The sequence below is a fragment of the Pristis pectinata genome, chromosome 25 (genome assembly GCF_009764475.1).
Source record: "Pristis pectinata isolate sPriPec2 chromosome 25, sPriPec2.1.pri, whole genome shotgun sequence".
Lineage (NCBI taxonomy): Eukaryota > Metazoa > Chordata > Chondrichthyes > Rhinopristiformes > Pristidae > Pristis > Pristis pectinata.
This window is the reverse complement of record NC_067429.1, coordinates 24,513,749-24,536,849: the sequence shown is the minus strand read 5'-3', so window position 1 is coordinate 24,536,849 and position 23,101 is coordinate 24,513,749. Positions and strand designations below refer to the sequence as shown.

Sequence of the window (23,101 nt, the reverse complement as noted above, 5' to 3'; positions counted from 1 at the left end):
AAGGAAGTCAGTGTGTTAAGGTGAAGAGACCAAGCAGGAGAAGGAACAATTGCCTGCTCCTAGAGCTGCAAACATCAGATGTGAACTAGTTGCTCAGATGTTTCATCAGCTCCCTTTTTCTGCCAAAGTGTCACAATCCCATTCATTTAATCCCATGCATTTAATAATGACGCCAAATGATCATCCTCCCTCCACCTGCCCAGCTGCACACCAGCATTCATTAAAGGTATATCATTTTTCCTGAGCAGACTACTGAACAAAACAACTCCCAGATTTTAGAATCAGGCAATGCAACTTTCATTAACCCTTATCTACACTGACATGCCAGCTAGATGCTAAACTAAACCTCTCAGCTCTAAAATTGTATGCACACTCTTCATTCCAAGACCTTAGCACCCAGTGTGGTAGGAGAATAGGAACAGGAATAAGCCATTCAGCCCCTCAAGTCTGTTCAAACCTTTCAATAAATCATAGCTGAACCACACATTATTCCGGTCTACACACATTGGTTCTGTATACTGAATACTCTGCCTAACAAAAAATAAACCATCTCAGATTTGACATTTTCAATTTCCCTACCCCTACAGCTTCAGCAGCTTTTTGGAGAGGAACTTGCAGTTTTTCACTCCTCTCAATGTGAAGAAGTGTTTCCTGACATCATCCCTGAATGGTCTTATTATAATTTCAAGTTTACGCCCCATTGTTGTAAATCTCCATCAAAGGAAGTAGTTTCTTTCTGTGTATTGAGTCCTTTAATCACCCCTGTCAAGGGAATACATACCTATTCAGCACAATGAACTTAAATCTCTTGGTCTAAGAGGTGTCAAGATAGCAAAATTTAAACTAATGTGCATGATTGGAGCTACCAAGATGTTGAACTAGAAATTATACACTTGTTCAGGTGGGTTCAGTTTATGATTAATCTTTATGTTATGAAAGAAAATCTACATCTTTCTGCCTTTTTCATCTCATAAGACACTCTTAAATCCAGCACACGTGTCCAATATTTCCAAATGTAATCTATATCAAATTTGTCTTGGATTATCGTGGGAAATTTTGCTGCATTGAAAGTGTATGCTTGCAGGTAATTGTGAAGTTTGGCTATAAAATGACAACAGAAACATATTAATGATCAGTCAGTAGTCAGAAAACACATGAGATCAAGTGCGACACTATTCCCACAATCATGCCCTTTTCTGCTCTCCAGTTAAGTCAATGAAGCCCTGTGAAACTGTGGGACAAGTTTCAAATATTTGTATATAAAATGCAGCTAGGTTCTGCAGAAGTTCCTTCAATTGTCTGCAGTAGCTCTGGTGGTTTTTTGACAGGAACATCAGACAAACATGGGAAGTGCTTAAAACTGTTTCTCCAGGGCTTTCAAATTTTCTCCAATGTTACAGCCAAAAATATCAATAACTTGTAGTTTACTAGATGTGCAAATGAGGTATGGATGAGGAGGGCAGTGCAGGGCAGTCTGTGACCTGAAGTTTCAGGTTGGACACTATTTACCAAATAGCTTGTTTTAAGCTTGAAGTGAATGGAAATGTGTGCATGATGGAGGCATGCACTTTCATTATCATTGGAGGGAATGGAATTGACAAGGTGTGTGTGTTTTAACAGTTCTTCACGTCCTTTAATGATTTATTATATCCCTGGCACAATCTATAGTTAGAATAAGAATCAATATATAGAATACAAATGACAACAACAATACAAATAACAGATTAATCATTAAGCAAAATATAATTGGACTTTAGGCGAGTTATCTGTGAGCTGACAGTGTCTGAGCATGGCTGCACTTTGAGGCACTCCCTTCAGAGCAGGGCATAGCAGCAACTAATGGTCAGTGTGTGCCAGCAAATATAGGCATGGGGGAGATTACTGGTCAAACTCTGGACAAGAAGGGGCATCAGTTCAGCTGCACAAGTGTTTTGTGCAAAGACCAGCATAATTCTTGGGGAGAAGAGCAAGGATACAAACATGCAGCAACTTCGGGTGTGTGTATGCATTGGGATAAAAGAGATCCTGTGTGTCCAACTGCTAGGGAATTGCATTAAGAAAGAAGTTATGATTTAATAAGTCAGAGGAATAGCCATGAAGCTAGAGGGACACTGAAGTAGTGGGAAAGTGTGTTCTGGTGTGAGAAGCATCAGAAGAAGACAAAATGACAGCTCAGACTCAGATTGTTTCTTTGGCAGCCTTTGTGTATGTGAGCAGGTGTGTGAGCCTTTCCCTTCGTATGTACAATGTACGTAAATGATTTTTAGCATAAATATTAGAGAGAGTGGTAATGGTAAGTATGCACCTGCACAAAGCAATACAATGCAGGAGCACAAGAAATTATTCTGTTAACTAAAGCAGCTTCAGAAACATTGGCAAGTTTTCTAAAGTCACAGGAAACAAAGCAAAATTTTTCATTTTGTGAAGCAATGAAAAGGTTATAGGATCCTTCCAACCCTACAACATCAAAATTGTAAAGAGCTACAAATTTGGAACTAGGAATTGAGGGTCAGGCTAGACAACCAGCTGGTGCATTATCTCATTGAACAACCTGTCCCAGCACTGCATCTTCAGTACTTTTTTGAACCATGCTCTGTGACAAGTTTGTCAATAAGATAATTCTATCAAAGTTACTAAGCATGCAGAATCTTGCATTTGATCTTGGGTGCAAGATTCTAATGTCTAGGGAATGGCATTGAGGGATGCTGAAGAATTTTATCTAATGCAACATACAATGACAGAGCAATGACAAAGGCTAAAGTTCCAAAGCAGGATTTGAAGCTGCATGGGTGAGACTAACATACATTTCTGTAATAGATGTAACCAAAGCCATCTGCTGCATGCATGTGAATTCAAATGGCAAGCTGTTTTGACTGTCAGAAATATATATTCTCAAAGTGCAAGTCTAAAGCCCATATAATTAGCCAATGCAATTCTTGTTGTGTGATTCCTTCATAGAAGTTTTCGCAATAAAAGGACAGAGAGAAAGCCAACGTGAACAATGGAGAATTGGAATTATATGGCATTTACTCCATCAGTATCCATTGCAGAAAGCAGATTCATTTCAAAGCAAAAGTATGGGCAAATGGTCAAAGCATCTCCATAAGCATCAATCCAGTAATGATTGGTCAAGTATGGTCAAGGTAGACATTAAGGTCGGTTAAACCAAGTACCACTAATGAAGCGTGCAATCAACTTGAAAACATATTCTGCAAGATATTTAAGGCATTACGTCAAATGAAATGCTTGGTGAGTCACAATGTTCAGCAGATATACCACCAATGGTTGCAGCTGATTTCACTGATCAATGAACATTGACGAACTAGGATTGGCTCAGGAAGCTAGACTGGAAAGAGGTATAAGGAAAGATGCTTTAAAATTACACAAACATTCTATTGGAACATTATGTAAAATATTATGTTCAAATAAAATAATAGAGATCACAGGTTATAAAGCTCATACTGATGTCAAGCAAGTACTGATCTGACCCAAATGCACTGAAGTACCAATTGGAGGAAAAATGAGATAAATTAGACAGAAATGGAGTTCTACTTACTGACTTACTGGACAACAGCAATTGCAGCGATGCCTAATGCTGACCAGTCTGTTTCCCTACATGGTGATTAAAAGGGTAAGTAGGGTACAGGGAAATAAGTGGGGGAACAGGATTGATGGGATTGCTTTGGGAGCCTGCATAGACTTGACGGCCAAATAGCCTCTTTCACAATGAGTTATATTCCTGGTGAGTGACCAATGCATGGACTCAGAACAGGAATGAGCTTAGTTCAACCAAGTTTTGAGGAGAGGTTGGAGGAGAATCAGGTAAATTAGAAATGACATTGTGACTTAAGTCATGGTGAAAGGTAATTCAAACAGCATGATACACAGTTGAGACACAAGAGACTGAAGATGCTGGAATCTGGAGCATAAAACAAACTGCTGGATGAACTCAATGGGCTGAGCAGCATCTGTGAGGGGAAAGGAATTGTCAAGGTCTTGGGTCACGCCTCTGCATCGGGATTTAATCATCTGTTTTTTGCAGCATGATAGAGTTTGCCTGTTAACAATGCCCAGCAAATCTGACATTCAGAAGTGGGATGTTGGAATGGTGGCTGGAGGGTCGGGTATAACCTGTGAAAATAGGAGGCAGAAAGAACACAATTCCTGCAAAAAATGTACAAGAAGATATTGCACAGCTTTATGATCAGGAGGGCTTTCTAAATGTTGAACCTGAAGAAATTGTGGAAGAAACAATTTTCAAGGCTCCATTGAACTGAGACAACATATCTTCCTGAAACTGAAGAAGTGGATACAACATCAATGACTCAAGCCCCTTTAAGAAGATGAAAGGCACTTTGTAACTCCGTGAACAGCTTTTATCCATGGATAATGTGAATATGTAAATCAGTCTTTCTTTACAAAATGGGTACATCAATTTAGCATGTTTAAATGTGTGAAGCATATATATAGCATCCAGCATACATTCACAATGTAGTTGCTGAGAATGAAATAAACAAGATGCATGTGTTTTAGCAGTCCTTAGTGATTGATGTCTCTTGTTGATTCATTATATTCCTGGCATAGCATACTAGAACAAGAATCTGCACATATATCACAGGGCTTCCCAGATAAAGTGAAGGAAATGACTAATTGGTTACTGCAGCAGCTGCTTTTACATTTGTCAATCCTTCAGTTGACCGGTGCTGCTTAACCTGGTGTTTTGGACTGAAGTGTTGATGAGGAGAATAATTATCAAGTGCTGCAATAATCAACTGGTCTTACAAACTTGACAGGTACTTTCTTTAGACCCAGCTGTTTGCTGGATATCACTCAGGAGGAATGTTCAAGTTTGGACACATAACCAGATATAAAGGACTGCTGTCTTACTCAGCAGAGCAGCTCTTTGCAGGCAATGCTCTCTGCTTCTTTCCTCTCCAGTTTGTTAAGGTGCCATCTGCACTTCTATTCTACTGACTCATACCAATCCATGTCAGATACTATTAACTGTATCTCCGCTTCCCTTTATCCTTTTACTCTTCAATCAGAAATTTCCTCATGCTCTGCTTCAAAGAGCAAATCACCCCTCCCAATGAGTATGTGAGCATTATTTGATGGTGTCCTAAGCTCAAACAAAAAACTTGTCATTATAATAAGTCTACAAACTCTCTCCAGTTATCCTAGTCTTTTATCTATGAAAGATGTAACTCTTTCTATTAGACCAGCTGACTTGGGGTACAAAACAGACTTGTTATCCACCACACCTAGCATTGTCAGCCAGATTCTGGAACTTCATACACCATTTGAAGAATATTCTAATACTTAGGAAATCTGACTCCTTAGCACTAACGAGTTTTCAGACAAGGATGCATTTCCTTCTTGTAGTGAAATGGTAATAATATAGGCTTTCTGTCTGTCTCATTGACCCCACCATAACTCAGCTTTCAGGATCCAAGGTCATTTTAAATGGGACATGGCTTAGCATTTCCTATAGCTCTGCATTATGTAGATCTTGCATTCCTTTCTTTGTGTTTTTCTCTCTCTCACTGCCCTCATCTCACAGACTGAAGTTTCTTAGTTACTGTTATCTCTGAACAACAATCCTTATTAACCCATCAACCACACAGCCTCAGTGACCTGCATCTGATCCTGATCCCCAGCGCTGTCTGTGTGGAGTTTACAAGTTCACCCTGTCAGGCTAGGGATGCGATGAAGGGCCATATTACCCAAAAGGATCCTCTTTGTCATCACAGTTCCATTCTTAGTTCAACATTCTTAATAATTCAAACAGAGATGGTGAGTGGTAATTACTGACCTTAAGGTTCGTTGTTCCAGCAGCCAGGATTGGATTGGCTGAAAGGGTTGGATTGGCTAAAAGGTTTGGATTGAGAAAGGCTGAAGACTTGGGCTTAAAAATATTGAACTGAGTAAAGCAGAAGTGTGCATGACATGGGAAATGGACCAGATGGGATGAAAGGGTAGGATTACTTCACCTGTCACCTCTCAGAATGTGATCTGTTCCTTGCAGTGTTTTACCTCATCTGGTCTCACCATTTAGTCTGAAGTAAAATGGATGGAACAAAGCCCCAGCATGTAACTGGACTTGCCTCTGCTGTGTCTCCTACACAGTGAAGATTAGTCCACTATTCTACAAAGAAATTCTGTTCCCAGCTGTCTTTGTTAAACAGATGCAGAAAAAAATAGTTAGTTTAAATATTCCCTTCTTTAAATAGACTAGAACTCTGATATTCACAGTGTAACTATAACCTCACAAGTACTTGGTGTAAATAATTTCTTCCAAAATAAATGCATTTTTTAAATTCATATATTTCATGATTTTCTAAAAATCCTTGTATGCAACAGATATTGATGGTTATAATTGGCATTACATATAATTATCAGTAACTGGCGATATAGAGACATTTTCAGTTTTTGACCCATAATTTTTCCTAGGAATCATATAAACCATGATTTATATCAATCAACACAGAGGTGTTCAACTTCCAACCACCAATAAATGGAATTTGTAAGTCATGGTGCTGCTGACATTTACTGTCTCTACAATGGGCGCCGAATATTGTAACATGAGATGCTACAACTTCACTCTTCCTGAGTTCACTGAATTACCTGTTGAGCTGATACCTTACCTTTGGTATCAAATGGTATTAAACTACACAGACTTCCATTAGTCGACCAAGGACAGAGAAACACTGCTCCACCTTCTATAACATCTTCTTGGGTTGTATTTGCCTTTGGAGCACCAATAAGGACACCTGGACTGAAAAAAGGCAGAAAAATATTTTAGATGTGTTTATCTAACATAATATCTTTCACATTTTTTCTAGTCGCTGATCACTCTAAGTTAGCTGTGACTTCACTAAAGTGAAGAACTCTCAATTTCTTTCCTTCAAGAATAACAACATTTAAATAAATAATAAATCTTAAGGAGACCAAGTTGAACAAATACTATCCAGTACTGTATGCTAATCTTAACTTAAAGAGAGATTTTTTTATTAGTCATATATACGTTGAAACACGCAGGGAAATGCGTCTTTTAGCGTAGTGTTCTGGGGGGGCAGCCTGCAGGTGTCGCATGCTTCCGGCACCAACATAGTATGCCCACAGCTCCTTGGAATGTGGGAGGAAACCGGAGCACCCGGAGGAAACCCACACAGAAACGGGGAAAACGTACAAACTCCTTACAGACAGCGGCCGGAATTGAACCTGGGTCGCTGGCGCAGTAATAGCGTTATGCTAACCGCTATGCTACCATGCCACCCATAAGTTTAGTGTGCCTCTAAGGTACACACTTGGTGATTGACTGATAATATGATGCATGAACTGGGCAGCTCTGCAAAATTCTTTGGCCCTTTTGGTGGTTGACCTACCAGACCAGCTCATGAATGGAACTAAAAGAGGTGGATCAGTCAGTGATGAGATTCTTTTCTCATGTGCCCAGATACATGTAACACCTATCCCAATGGGAAGTGTCACCCAGGCTGGATAGACTGCAAAAGATAAGAATAACTTCAGCTCTGGCACCAACGCCTAAACTTTTTGAATTTGGGTAAATGTGTTGTGTCACCATGCAAAGTCAGTATCCACTCTGTATCGACCTAACAGAAGCTTGTCTGATTTCATTCAGATAAGTGTGATAATGGGTTTCTGCTTCGTTCGAACATATACTTGAGGAAAATTGACACTTAACACAATTGAACTTCCATGTGTGTAATACACACAAAATGCTGGAGGAATTCGGCAGGACAGGCAGCATCTATGGAGAGAAATAAAGAGTCGATGTTTTGGGTCGAGACCCTTCATCAGGACTGGAAAGAAAGACAGCAGAAGCCAGAATAAGAAGGTCAGGGGAGGGAGAGGAGCACAGGCTGGCAGGTGATAGGTGATTCTAGGTGAGAGGGGAAGGTAGGTGGGTGGGGGAGGGGGGATGTAAGAAGCTGAGAGGTGATAGGTAGAAGAAGCAAAGGGCTGAAGAAGAAGGAATCCAGTAGGAGAGGACAACAGACCATGGAATAAAGGGAAGGAGGTGGGGAATAGATGGGCGGGTCATGAGGGTGAGGGAGGAGAAAGGGAAGGGGTGAGGGGGTCACAGAAATGAGGGAAAACAAAAGGGGGTAAAGAAAAAAAAAGGGAGGGGTTACCGGAAGTTGGAGAAATCGATGTTGAGGCCGTCAGGTTGGAGACTACCAAGGTGAAATATGAGGTGTCATTCCTCCAACCTGCGTCTGGCCTCAACATGGCAATCTGCTGAGTTCCTCCAGCATTTTGTGTGTGTTGCTCCAGATTCCAGCATCTGCAGGATCTCTTGCGTTTCCATGTGTGTAATCTGCGTGACAGTAGCGCATACTCTAAATCATGATTAACGTGACTGTTAAACTAAGTGACAAGAAATTGTAATGCAGACTGTACATTACCGGTGCATTGATGTATAACATGAAACCATCCTTTTGAACATTTTCTTGCATCTCATTTGAAAATGACATCTTAGTTTCTCTTTTTCATTTCATTGTCACCATATATTTCCTTTTCCCCACTCACCTTCCTGCATACAGTATGTGTTACAGTTGTCTCCTTATGCAAATACATCATCCCCACTGACTCCTGGCAGTCTCTGACCCATGACCACTCAAAGTGCAGAAGGAGAATTTGGGATGGCATTGAGAACACCGAGTCCATGCATCAGGAGTGAATAGAGGCCCTACATACACAGCAAAAGGAGCTCAACACCCCATGAACCAACCACCCACTCAGCCTGTCAGCCGTCATCTGCTCCACATGTGGGAGACGCTGTGGTTCTCACATTGGCCTCATTAGCCACCTCAGCGCCCACAAAACTGGAGTGGAAGTAAGTCATCCTCAATCCCAAGGGAATGCCCAAGAAGAAGATTTAATATAAGGTAAGATAAGATATCTTTATTGGTCACATGTACATCGAAACACCCAGTGAAATGCATCTTTTTGCGTTGAGTATCCTGGGGGCAGCCCGCAAGTGTCGCCATGCTTCCGGTGCCAACATAGCACGCCCACAACTTCCTAACCCGTATGTCTTTGGAATGTGGGAGGAAACTGGAGCACCCAGAGGAAACCCACGCAGACACGGGGAAAACGTACAAACTCCTTACAGACAGCAGCCAGAATTGAACCCGGGTCGCTGGCACTGTAATAATGTTATGCCAACCACTACACTATTTGCCTTTTGCTCCATTGCCTACCCCATCTCCTGGATCTCCCATTAACCACTCACCTTTTTGTTTCATGACTCTAGCAGTGAGTTAAGCTTGCATGTTGATTCTTATACAGTCATTTGAAGCTGTGACAAAACTCACAACGCAGGACTGAGACCTCACTAAAACCTTTAACTTGACATATATGGAGAGTGAAACATTTATAATAGTCTTAGGCCTCAGATGAAAATATAACCTCCTTGAACAATTGTATTGCATTGTCACATCATATAAGATACCTCTACAAGATATTGCCTGTTAGAAAAAGAAAATTAGACCCAAAAATACCAGACAAATCTTCAGTGGAAACTGTTTAGTATGCACAATTATATAGCCACTGGTAGGAATGACTGCAAATGATCTCGAGATGAAAGAGCAGTAGACACTACTCAAAATATTTAAATGGAATTCAAATAGCATCAGTAATCTTCTCTAATTGTATAAAATTATGGAGAAATTGTGACACAAAAACGCACAATTTGGCCCAAGTACTCAGTGTTGTTTATCTCCTAAGGATCAGTAGGTTTTCTTCAACACACATACAAAGCAGCAGCCATCCATTCCAATTCGTTTCTGAAATTCACTTCTGATGTGTTCTTCTGATAGTCTGCTGGGAGCTACTCCTAGAATTGTCAACAATTTGGACTTTTCTTACCAAGGTTCAGACATTTGTTTATCTTCTGGATAGCCTTCCATTGATCATACGGGGTTCTTTATTACAACACACAGCTCTCTATAGACCTTGATGTCCCCGTGAAATCTCCCAGCCCTTGCATAGGTGGGTGACTTTGCTACTTATGGTACAGACAGTGTTGGCGCACTTAGAATGGCAGGAGGTTGTTGTCTCAGTGAGACTCTGGCAGTACAGGGTACTGACTTAGTAAGACCCTAGGAATGGAGGGAAACATTAGCTCAGTGGCACAGCTAGTAGAGCTGCTGCCTTGCAGTGCCAAAGACCTGGGTTCAATCTTGACCTTCAGTGCTGTCTGTGTGGAGTTTCCAGGTTCTCCCTGTGATCGCACTGTGTGGTCTGCCAAAGATAAACTGTGTGGTCTGCCAAAGATATGCAGGGTAGATAGGTTATTTGGCTGCTGTAAACTGTGAGTAGTATGTAGGTGTGTGACCGAATCTGGAATAGTTGATGAGAATACGTAGAGAATAAAATGTGGATTCATGTCGGATTAGTGTAAATGGGTGGTCTTGGTGTGGACTGAGTGAGTTGAAGGGTCTATTTCTATGCTGTATCTCTCTATTACAAGGCAGCTCTAATAACAAAAGGGCACAAAAATTAGTGTTGCTGAAATCAATTAAAGCACTCATCTCGATGTGATTATTCATTCTCTGGGTGATTTACAAAACAGCTCTTGATACAGGTGGCTGAAGGATTAATAATTGCAGCTGAAATGAATGTTTACTTACTTGTGCAATAATAAAAATACCAATTCAAGTAATTTAAGAAATGGCTAATTAGAGTCATAGAGTTATACAGCACGGAAACAGGCCCTTCAGCCCAACTTGTCCATTCCAACCAAGTTGTCAATCCGAGCTAATCCCATTTGCCTGCATTTGGCCCATATCCATCTAAACCTTTCCTAGGCATGTACTTCTCCAAATGTCTTCTAAATGTTGTTATTGTACCTGCTTTAATGGAGGTGAAGGGAAGCTGACTGGATGACCTAAGATGTTGTGATCCAGCCTTGTGTGCTATTACCCTGCAGGATGACATTGAATTTTAAGGGCAGATCATCCAAGGTCTCATTGCTTTCGGCCCCTTCAATGATATTAAACATTGAATATAAAAATGGAGTTTTAAAAAAATCTAAACTAATGGCTCTTAAATCTTTACATAAAAACCAAAATACCAAAGACCTCTCTTAATACTAAAATATCTGAAGCAACCTGATTTGCGGTCTGAACTACTAAAAGTTTTATTGCTATTCATTTACTAGAAGAGGATTAATTAACACTCTAATATGCTTTTCATCTCCTTGTATCCCTCCTGTTAACCTTCACTACACTCCACTCCAGAATGTCCCTTCAGACTGTCAAAGGGTTCTATTGACCACACTCAGAAAGGCACTGGAGCAGAAATCGATTTGATTAGAATTGGTTTGCAATAACTGCAGTCCAAGGGACTTTTTTTTGTTAGATTTATCTGTGCCTTCAATTAAAAATCATTGTCAAATCAAATTCAAGCCCTTCATTTTTTAAAATGTTCCTTCTCCAAACTGTGATCAGTTTAGCAATTGATATTTGGAAGATTTCATTGGTCCATGCGATGATTCGTCACTTGATCTTCAATGTGTGCAGGTGAGACTTCCACCTCACCATACTTACCAGACAAGCTGACTGCCTGCTTCCATCAGGAGCTTGGCAAGATAAGCAACAAGCAAGGTAACAGTACATGTGGCAGGCAGAAATATTTAGAAAATATGTGGCAGCTGGCTTTTGTGGGAATCCAGCCCATTGACTTTCGTGGAGTTGAACTTTAGATACAGAGTGAAAGGGGAAGTAGGGACCAGGGCATTCATACCACAGGGATAATATTAGATCAAATAAGGGTGTAGTTATAACTGACCAACTGATGGCTCCAAGACTGATTGCAAAACAGCTTATGTAAATAGATTGTGCAAACATACTATTCATTGCTATACAGAGGAAAGGAATAGAGGAACTGGGCCAAAGGATAGAGTCTCCTGGAAATTAACAGGTCCAAGGCTGAGGCTGAGATAATAGGAGCAAATCTGCTGGGCTGACCTAATTTAGTTGCTGTGTATTAGTGACTGCTGTGAAATGTTGCAGTGAATGAGGAAGGGCAAGAACTATAAATATGTGCTCCCAAACATCATCTTGAGAATTTTCTCAGGATAACTAATATCTACTTCCTTCTAAACTTCAATGAAACCTTTGCTTGCTTGGACTCTCACAGCAAAGGCAAAGCCACTAGATTACATATTCACTGCGAGGTTCTGAGGACATATTCTTGCCCCAAATGTTCCTTGTTCCTTAATCCTTTTATACAAACATATGAATTAGGAGCAAAGTAGGCCACCTGGCATCTTGAGTCCTGCTCTATTAAACATTAAACATACCGGCCTGCAGTTTCCTGCTTTCCGTCTCCCTTCCTTTTCAAATGATTTACATTTGATATTTTTTTCCAGCCTAATGGAACCTTCCCCAAATCTAGGGAAGTTTGGTAAATTAAACCAATATAGAATATCATTTATCTCATGCCGTTTCTTTCAAGACCTAAGACAAAGTCCATGAGGACATGAACACCCAACAATCTCACTCTAATAATTTGCTCAGTACCATTTCTCTGGTGATTGTAAGTTTCTCAAGTCCCTCCCTCTTTCCCAATCCCAATTTACAGCTATTTCTAGATGTTACTTGTATCTTCTATAGTGAAGGCTGATGCAAAATGCTTGTCTAATTCATCGCCGTCTCCTTGGTTTCAATTACTAATTGCTCAGATTCATTTTCTATAGGATCAATGTTCCTTTTGTTAACTCTTCTTTAGGTATCTATAGAAACTCTTCCTTTTTTAACATTTCTGGCAAGATTTATCTTGGATTCTAATTTCTTCTTCCTTATTAATCTTATAGTCATGCTTTACTTTCTTTTTTATATATATTCTGTCCCATTTTATCCCACTTCTCTAGGCCAGCTACCAAACCTGCTTATAAATATAGATGGGGCCATTGATCCAATATTTCATCCATTGACTCTGGTATCACTTTTCACAAATTCACACCCTCTTTTCCAACTCTCTTTACGAATCTCTTCGTCTGTGTGCACTCATTCTCAATCCTTCAGCCACTGGAAACAGCGATGCCTAGAAATTGAATGTTTGCTCTAAACTGGAGCTGTCTATAGCACAAATGTGCATTTGGTTTCCCGAGAAAAAAATCTTGAAATTGGCCAAGGAAACATTTAAGATAACATTAGTGAGGTTTATATCAAGAAACGTGTTACAATGAGATCAGCTTGGTTCCCAATGGACCAAACCCAATTTACCGCAATCGCTGGCATGTTGTCCACCAGGGGAGATGGAGGGAACTCCATGATATGGAAGTTCTGGTGAGCAGGTCTGAGGCCAGGAGATCTGCCCTGTGTGCCAGCAGTTGGGGGCGGTAGGGTGGGTGGTGTTGGGGGGTGGGGTGGGGGGGGATGTTGTAGGGGTTTGGGCAAGACAACCATTAAAAAAGCTTGGAAGAAGATATCTGGAGTAGTGTCAGTCAGGAGTGAGAGGGCTGAGAATCTCTGCATCATTGTCAATGTAAGTTCTTGGCCAAAACAAATACTGCTCTTTTGTGCGCTCTCTCTCTCTCTCTCTCTCTCTCCACACGCACACATAAACATGGAGACACAGGGTGAGAGACAAGGGGAGAGGGAGAGAGAGAGAGAGAGAGAGAGAGAGAGAAAGACATGAAGAGCAAGAGAGACAGAGAGAGGCAGAGGGAGAGAAAGACAGAGATAGAGAAAAAGTGAGAGACTCCATTGACATCCTTCACACATAACATCTTCTTCTGCCCCAAGCTACCCCTTCCTCTCCCCACCATCACTCTGAGCGGGGGAATCAGAGCAGCGGGAGGGGAGGGTTAGGGAGGAAGGGCACAATGCTTCTCTATACCTGACACCCCAGAGCACCACCTCAGAGACAGGCACCGCAGGGGATTATCAGATTAGTTTGGAGTGACATGTGTCACATGGAATGATACGAGGCACAAACAGGCTGCAGAAAATCTGGAAATCTCAGCAGGTAAGACAGCATCCGTGGAAAGAGAACAGTTCACGTTTGATGTCTGGGAACCTTCGTCAGAACTGAGAAAGAAAGGAAACAAGATAATCCATGTGGCAGTGAAGGTGGGGGAGAGGTGTGGGTGAAAATAAGGAAATTTCTGTGATAGGATGAAGTAATGTAGCTGTTAAGAAGCAACTAAACTCCCTTGTCTGTGCATTAATGACTGTATTATTTCACCCTATCAGAGACTGTCCCTTTGTTCCACCCACTGCCCTCCCCCCACCCTTTCTCTGCGAACAAGACCAACGTCTCTCTTTCTCTGTTCTGATGAAGGGTCTCAGACCTGAAATGTTAACTGTTTCTATCTTCTCTCAGGTGCTGTCTGACCTGCTGAGCTTTTCCAGTATTTTATTTCAGATTTACAGCATCTGCCGTTTTTTATTTAACTTTCACTTGTAGGCTGCAGTCTGGCACCTTATTTAGGGAATCTGTTTAGGTGCTTGCCACTGGGGTGGGGGAATGGGTGGTCCACTCACCCCTGTGGCCCCAGGGGGGCTCAGATGACAACCATGGTCTCACGACGAGGCTGTTGCGGATGGTTGGTGCGTTGTCAGGCCTGCCTGATGATGAGGAACATGGAGAAGTCCACCTCCATTCACCTGTGGAAGGCTGTGCAGAGCCTGGAGATCATTTACTTCTGGGAGGACAAATGCACTCCTTTGAAAGGACTTAATTAAAAGCCCATCACACACCACCTACTGATTAAGATGACAGCTGTTATGGAGACACAGATGGAGATGAAATGATGTCTTTCTGCCCTGATACTGTTTCACCCTGATCCAGCTGGAACTTGAAGCTCTTAAGGGACAGTTTGCGATTGGGAGCAGCTTGATGTCCTCACAGAGCAGAGGTGCCATGCATGAGGAGACTGCTGCCCTCAGTAGACTCAGGAATGTAACCTGTGAGTAGTTCACAGCTGTCTGTGAGCAGAGAGATGCTGCACATCAGCAGCTTGTCCACTTGTATGGACAGAGAAATACTGCGGGGCTACAGTATACACCCCACTCACATCTCTCTTCATCATAAGTTGAGAGCTGTTCACATTGCAGAGAGAATTGGCTCCAAGGAGAAGAGTAAAGATAGTGGGCAGCAGATACGTTTGACTATGGGTCTGTAAGCAGAGTTATTATTGTTGAAATGACAGGATGGTCTGTGTACCAGGAGATTGTGGTGCCATTGTCTAATCTGTCCACTGAGGGGTTGCATTGACTGTAGTTTTAGCCCATTGATGTCCCTCTTTAAGAGGGGCTACGTCACCACGCCAATGGCCTCCAGGCAGCACATTTCTCAGCCATCCCAGACTGCTCTATCAATTGGTCAGGGGTAGCAGTCTGAAACCAGTCCATCCAGAGTAAGTGCTTCTTGATGGTCATTAAGGATATTGGTGTAGAATGACGCGAATGGAAGCAACCTTCTGGCAGACAGACTGCAGCCAAAGAGGGGAATTGTGATATAGCACTGGGTCCTTGAAACTGGAAAGGATGTGCAATTTTGCTGAAAAATGTTCTGATTTTTGATGCTTGCCTTTGATTTATTTCCTGTTATAATTGTTTCTGAGCACCCTAGCATTATTGAAATGCATCCTCATTTGGGTAAATACCAGTCTTCATTGTGCAGAGATAAGTGACATTGGTGTGGCAGCTGCTGGTGTTGTGAACTTGCCATGTCTCATCTGGAAAGGTTGCTAATGGGGCATTACTAGCAGTATCACAACTGATAATGCAGTAGCCAAATGCTGAAATAGTACTCCCTGGGAACTTAAGCACACTTTGTGAACTGTGGGAGGTCTCTGAGTCTTCAGTGAGTTATGAAGTTTCCAAGTCAAGTCTCTTAATATCAGCTGAATGTCCTTTTAAATGGGCAAAATGTTATGATGTTCTCTGTTTGCACCATAACTATTCAACAAAGGTCAAAGATTGCACCCAAAAGCTCCTGTTTATGTCAGTAAGATGAAAAATGCATGCTCTGTGACTTGTGACATCCCTGAGAACACACTAAAAAAAATTAGAAAACTAGGGTGAACTGCACACAGGAATTCTGAGGCCAATTTCCCAATGGTTGCAACTTTACCCAGAAATGGTTTTAAGTGTGATCTAACCCAAATTACTAAAGATTTGTAAGTAAAAAAGGGTGCAATTGATCCAATTTTTAGGCAACAATTTCAATTTAATCCCCCCAATGTACTTAGAATTTTAAAGAATAAACTGATAAAGCATGTTTCATGATCTCAAACTTTCTCAAACTGCTCAATAGTCAACTGTGTACATTTTGAAGCAAATTACTGTTGTAATGTGCAGTAAAGCAACACGCAAAATTGATTTGCAACAGTCCCACAAAAAAGAAAAGACATAAGTGATTAGATCAACTATCAAAAGATAAATGTTGACAATGGAAATTTTTTATTCCACTTTGGAGAGCTAGTAGGGTCTCAGTTCAACATTTCATCTTCCATCATTGTAGCACCCCCTTGGTACGGAACTGAAGTGTCAGCCCAGATTTCATTCCTGTGGACAAGCTTCCACCTTTCTCTGAACTGGTGTTATTGTCAGTCAAAACTGAAAGCTTTTCTTTTACCATTTATTTCACCTCATTTATCTTTCTAGTTCCAGTCTGTGGTTGGGACCGTGTTCAGATTCTCACCACTGCCCCTGCAGGTATGAAATCTTTACGTGAAGTAATTCCACTTGGAGAGATTCCTGAACATCTGCTTCTTAAGGATTCCACATTGTGCAGGAGTCATGATCCTCTGTAGAGACTATTACATAAATGTGTATTAAAATCTATATTAACTTTAAATTTTGGAGGTAGAACTTCAATCCTACCGTGTGCCATAACAGTGATGTGAAGAGGTTCTGCCTCACTTTGAACTGGTTTCATTTACACAACAGAATGAGTGCATGAACTAGGTGCAATAATTTGTGTTTTAAACTCTGCTATTTCCGTTTCTGCAAAAGTGCACAGGGAGTAATTTCAGTAGCCTTAGCACTGGCTGAAAGGAGGCTGCACTGATTAAAGTCATGTCTGCAGCTCATGAAAAAGGGAGTTTACATGTGGACGTACAAATTAGTAGCAGGAGTAGGCCACTCGGCCCCTCGAGCCTGCCTGCCATTCATAAAGATCCTGGCTGATCTATTACTCACCTCACCTTCAGATTCCTGGCCTCTCCTAGAAACATTCTGTCACTTGCTAATCAAGAATCTACTTTCCTCAGTGCTAAAAATGACCATAGTCTTGAATGAAAACTACTGCATAGCTTAAGAGGCACTCAGAAACACCAGATGCATGAGCAAGTATCCTGCTTCTTGGACAGGGACATAAAAGGTGAGCACAAGGAGAGAAGCAATGTAAAGTCAAGGTCCCAGGAAGGTCTCATGGTCTGAGATAAAGTTGAAATGGCGGGAGTTTGCCTGAGAGGTCAATGACAGGTCCCATGTCCTGACAACTAAGTTCCAGTGTTGCAAGTTTAATGACTTCACATGTTTGGTCAAAGTCAGCAAAGATATCAGTAAATTCCAACTACAGCAACTGCGCAACTTCATAGAACAGCCATCTCTACCAATTAATATTTCTAACACTTGTATGCATCATTGTCAATGCAGACACACACACAAACGTATACTTGCTCCTACACATAAATATACACTTACTTGTGCACACACACACACACATACGCAGGCACACACATACAAACATACACAAACACACACATTAATTCTCCATCGCTTGCACACCCATTTTACAGGTTAGTGCACACTTCTAGCTCAACACTCACAAAATGCTGGAGGAACTCTAGCATTCTATGGAGGGAATAGGACAGTTGACGTTTCAGGTCAAGACCCCGAAACATCACCTGTTTATTTCTCTCCATTGATGCTGCCTGACCTGCATTTTGTGTGTGTTGCTCCAGATTCCATATCTGCAGAATCTCTTGTGACACATTTCTAGCTATTCAACCATGGCAGGTGTACCACACTGATACCCTGCAATGCAATAACTATCATTCCTTTCTCTCTCTTCCATAAGAAGATGGTGAACAACCATTGATTGGAACAACACACTGTAGATGGGTGAGCATGGGGATCTCTGATATCCAAAAGCTAGATAAGATTAAGGTGAGTGGTCTGGCAATCACAGGAGGTGCCGGCCAAGTAGTCCTTGGTCTAGAGGGGATCACATATCAAGCAGATAATGGAACACCGATACAAGACCTTCCTCTCCACATTCTATTCCCCCTTATCCTCACTGTTTACAGACCCTTGTGCCTCTCTCACTTTAGAAGTCCGAGATATCTCATGTGCATACACCTTGGCTGACAAGAGCAGAGTGTCTGAGCCAAACACCTTCACAATCTATCTGACATTCTCAGGTATCATCTCAGTTACTGGCAACCCTCAGAACATAATGGGTAGCAGCAGTAGTCACGAGGCAAGATCTGCACTGGGTGTGAGCAAACTGCAGCCAAGCCTGGGAATGGCTAACTCTTGTGTCAGCTCCCTTGAACACAAGGTCACATAGGAGGAATCAGATGACAGATACAGTGAGGAAAACCTGCAGATGAAGGCTATTGTACATATACTTTGAGATGACTAGGGTATTATTCAGGCTACCTTGAAAGCCTAAGTGAGATAACAAAGGCATTGGGGGAGTCTAGCTCTAACCCTGCACCTGACTTTCCACAAAGCCTGGTGCCTGTCCCTATTGACCCTGTAATTATGCTTTCAAGCACTTCTTGACATCTGGGAATGGGATTACCTTGGTCCCCTGAGAATTATCTGCCTGTTCATGTACCAGCTGAAATATGGTGGGCATAGTGGTCTCCTCGGAATGAATGAACCGTGCAAGCTCCCCAAGTTCATTGTGTTTACTGTGAGGATATTTCCATCGAGGTCATGTATTATTTGCATGTTCAGGGAGTGATAACTTTTGCTGATAGTAAATGGCTTGGGGTTCATGTGTGGTTCTTGTAGCAGTACATACATACACTTTATCAATCCCCAAACCACTGCATGCCCAAACTGCCTCCTGCTGTTTTTCCCAAGAAGGGAAAGAGTTCCTTTCTTCCTCAGGAAAGCTGCCACCATGCTGACTGTGGAGAACTGAGCTGCAGACTGTGAGATGTGGCAGATGTGAAGAAATTCAAGCCTGGGACACCCTTTACAGATAGAGCCATCCAGGGGGGAATGAAGCACTGCCTGCAGTGTGTGGCTTACAGATTCTTATGTTCCAGATACAATGGCCTTGTACACGAGGAGATAGGGACATTGGATGTGTAGAGAAAGGAAAGTTGGATGTGTATAGAAAGGAACATCAGGTGTTTAGAGACAGAAACATTGGACATGTGGGGACAGGAACACTGGAAGTATACATGGGATGATAGAGATTGGAGCTGCTCCTGAAGGATGTTTAGGATATAGTCACTTTGGAACCCTCCTTCCCCTAATGCTTTGGTCTTTTCTAGCAAGAAGGCCTTGGCTTTAGGTCTTCTTGTCCTGCTCCTGATCATGATAAAGTCCCTGGGTAAGTACTAGTAAAGTTAAACTAAATCTCTGGCAGCCTTCACTCACTAATTGCTCTAGTCCCAAGAGATCTGTTCCATTAATCCCCACAAACCTGCAAACCATTAAGAATTCCTTTAAATGAAGCACATACAAGTCTTCCCCCTGCTGCTTAGACCTGAACTTGCTGCACTTGGTCAACACTGTGTTTTAGATTCTTATGCTCAGTCCAATCTGAAAGGCAGGCATCAGACAAGAATTGATGTTCTTATTGCACATCCTGTGTACTTCCACCTTGTGTGAGATTCAGTGTAAGTGACAGAGTGAGGCAATTGTGCACAAATAGAGGACCTGCACTCCTTAACTAACCCTGATAAGCTCCATATTTCACATGGGCAGACACTGTTTGCAAGTCTGGCATTTACTGTTTATCACTGGGTTGTAGTGGGGCTTCGCACAACTGAGTGACTTACCACTCAATATTAGTAATCAGTTAATGATGATATGGAATTAGAATCACATATAGGCCACATTGTAATGGAGACAGGTTCCTTCCTGGAGAAGAAGACTGTTTTACACCCATCCAGTAATTTCACAGTCATTTTTACTGATCTCAGCTTTTTATTTTCTTAAACTGTCATTAACCATAGAACCATAGAACAATACAGCACAATACAGGCCTTTCGGCCCACCATGTTGTGCCGACCTTCAAACCACTCCTGAGACTAACTAACCCCTTCCTCCCACATATCCCTCTATCTTAAATTCCTCCATATGCTTATCTAACAATCTCTTGAACTTGACCAATGTATCAGCCTCCACCACCACCCCAGGCAGCGCATTCCATGCACCAACCACTCTCTGGGTGAAAAACCTCCCTCTCACATCTCCCTTGAACTTCCCACCCATTACCTTAAAGCCATGCCCTCTTGTATTGAGCATTGGTGCCCTGGGAAAGAGGCGCTGGCTGTCCACTCTATCTAATCCTCTTAATATTTTGTTTACCTCTATCATGTCTCCCCTCATCCTCCTTCTCTCCAATGAGTAAAGCCCTAGCTCCTTTAGTCTCTCCTCATAATCCATACTCTCTAATCCAGGCAGCATCCTGGTAAATCTCCTCTGCACTCTCTCCAATGCCTCCACATCCTGTCATTGTACGAATTGAACTCAGAATGTCTGCATTATTCATCCAAATCTCTGCATCACTGGTCCAGTAACATTATACTCCCACATCTAACAAACTACACTGAATCAAATTCCTGTGCTGGAAATAATAATATTACTTTGTGCCTAACCTGTTCAGTTACTCTGTCACACATGAGAACAGTAGTTCTGCAGTTTCATTATTCGACAAGTAATCAGGAAACTTGGACTAAAAACCGCATTATCTGTGTACCGCCTTGCATGAGAGTCAATGTGAGAAGCAGTGCGAGACAAGTTCAAAACTCAAAACAACAAGATCTGGAGGGACGAGAGTGTCCGCAACAAAAGGATGAAGAAAACAGCAGTAGATTGTGGTTTGTTGACTTATGTCAGATGATTACTGGAACTGCTCTGTCCTCACTTTCCCCTCAGAGACTGATAATTACACATGAAGCAACCAATCTGTCCCATTTAATTCATCCATTCAGAAACAGCTGAAAATTCCGCTGTAGATTGATCATTTTATGGGGCTATTTTGACTCTGTCTGGGGGCAACAGAAGGGTGAAAGTAAATCAGCAGGCTGCTCATTTCTCCTGAGTTTCATGAAGTCATAGAGAATGGAAACAGGCCCTTCGGCCCAAATCATCCATGCCAACCCAGATGTCTATCTGAGCTCATCCCACTTGCTTGTGTTTGGCCCATAACGTTCTAAACCTTTTCTATCCACGTGCCTGTCCAAATGTCTTTTAAACGTTGTAATTGTACTTGCCTCTACAGCTTCCTTTGGCAGCTTGTTCCACATACCCAACACCCTCTGTGTAAAAAATTTGCTCTTCAGGTCCCTTTTAAATCTTTCCCCATCACCTTAAACCTAAGTTTTAGACTTCCCTACCCTGAGAAAAAGACTCATCTACCTTATCTATGCCCCTCATGATTTTATATGAGATTACTCCTCAGCCTCCGACTCTCCAGGGAAAACAGTCCAAGCCACTCCAGCCTCACCTTATAACTCAAGCTCTCCACTCCCAGTAACATCCTTGTGAATCTTTTCTGCACCCTCTCTAGCTTCCTATAGCTGGGTGACCAGAACTGCGCACCATTCCCCAGGTGTGGTCTCAGCAACAACCTGTACAGTTGCGACATGATATCCCAACTCCTGTACTCAACGCCCCGACTGATGAAAGCAAACATGCCGAGGGACTTCTTCACCATCTATTCACTTCCGTAGGTGTACTCTGCCCATTCACTCTCACCACGTTAACACAATGTCTAAATTAACCTTTGTGTGAAAAGTTTCCTAATGCCTCCTTCTTTAAACCCATAACTTAGTTCTCCTATTCTTGTAATTTAACCCAGGGTGTTTGCCTTTCTAGAGCAATAAACCCAAGTTGTTCCATTTGGTCACAAAGCTGCCGCTTTTACTCTGGAACCTGAATTATCTCTTGCTTTAAATCTTTGGAAAAGCCTGATTCTCTCATCTCCATCTATCCAGCTCAGGTATTTGGTGTCCTTCTGCCCCTGAAATGTACCGTTCTGGTGAGAGATGCTACTTAAATAGATTTCCTTTTGTGGAGATAAAACCCACTGAAGTAAGTTTTTTTGCTTATGAGGAACACCACCTCTTGCCATGAAGGAAGGCAGCCTTGTTGTCACCTTCTATAAGGTCAGCAATGTCCCCTTTCCCCTGGAGTAAAGCAAACATGGTCCTGTGGGCAATAATATGCCCAGACTTTGTACTGCTAACTGCTGTGCTCTTGGAAGTGACAGTGGGTGCAAAGCCATGATCATCCAGCACTTCACTGAATTCCCGAGAAATGCACCAATTTTTCACTCACGAGATGTGAATACTGAAACAAGGTACTCACGTGCCAGACTCAGGCATGTAGAACTCAACAGAAAATCCAAAGTAACTCCCTTCAGGTCCTGTGTAAATAATTGGATTCTCAGCATCGAGATTGAAGGCATGAAGTTGCAGTAGTAGACAGGAAAAAAATAGCAGAATTCCCATTAAATGCCAGAGGTGCAGGGCCCACATTGCTCTGGGAGGGAGCTGCATTTTTACAGACATTTTTGTGTTCCAAATATGAGCCCAAACCCTACTGTGAAAAAATGTACTTTGCGCTTTTGAGACAAATCATCAGATCACTTCCTCAAACAGGAAAGGAAATTACATTTTGTAGCTGGTATTACTGTGGTTAAACAAGATCTTTTTGATAACTTGGTGAGTACATGCAGTGACTTGACTTTGCAAAGAAAAAAAATGACTGTTCAGGGTTGGAAGGATGACTGTACAAGCAACCCCTCCCTCACTCTCTTGCCGTACTTCACAGATTCAGGAGGCTTTTCAGCTCATTACATTCTTGCTGTTTTGAAAGAGCTATCCAATTAATCCCACTCCCACTCTCTTCCACCATGCCCG

General features: G+C 41.9%; 1 protein-coding gene across 1 annotated transcript in view; it reads right to left on the bottom strand.

The window, feature by feature from the left end:
- Positions 1-22,900, bottom strand: part of LOC127582836 (integrin alpha-8-like) — a 100,443-nt gene extending 77,543 nt beyond the window's left edge. The window contains exons 1-2 of the mRNA XM_052038402.1: positions 22,548-22,900; positions 6,645-6,775 (exon numbers count right to left, since the gene is read on the bottom strand). Of these exons, the coding sequence (XP_051894362.1) occupies positions 6,645-6,775; positions 22,548-22,750 (334 nt within the window). The 5' untranslated portion in view covers positions 22,751-22,900. The remainder of the gene's footprint in view (positions 1-6,644; positions 6,776-22,547) is intronic.
- Between the last annotated feature and the right edge of the window lie 201 nt (positions 22,901-23,101).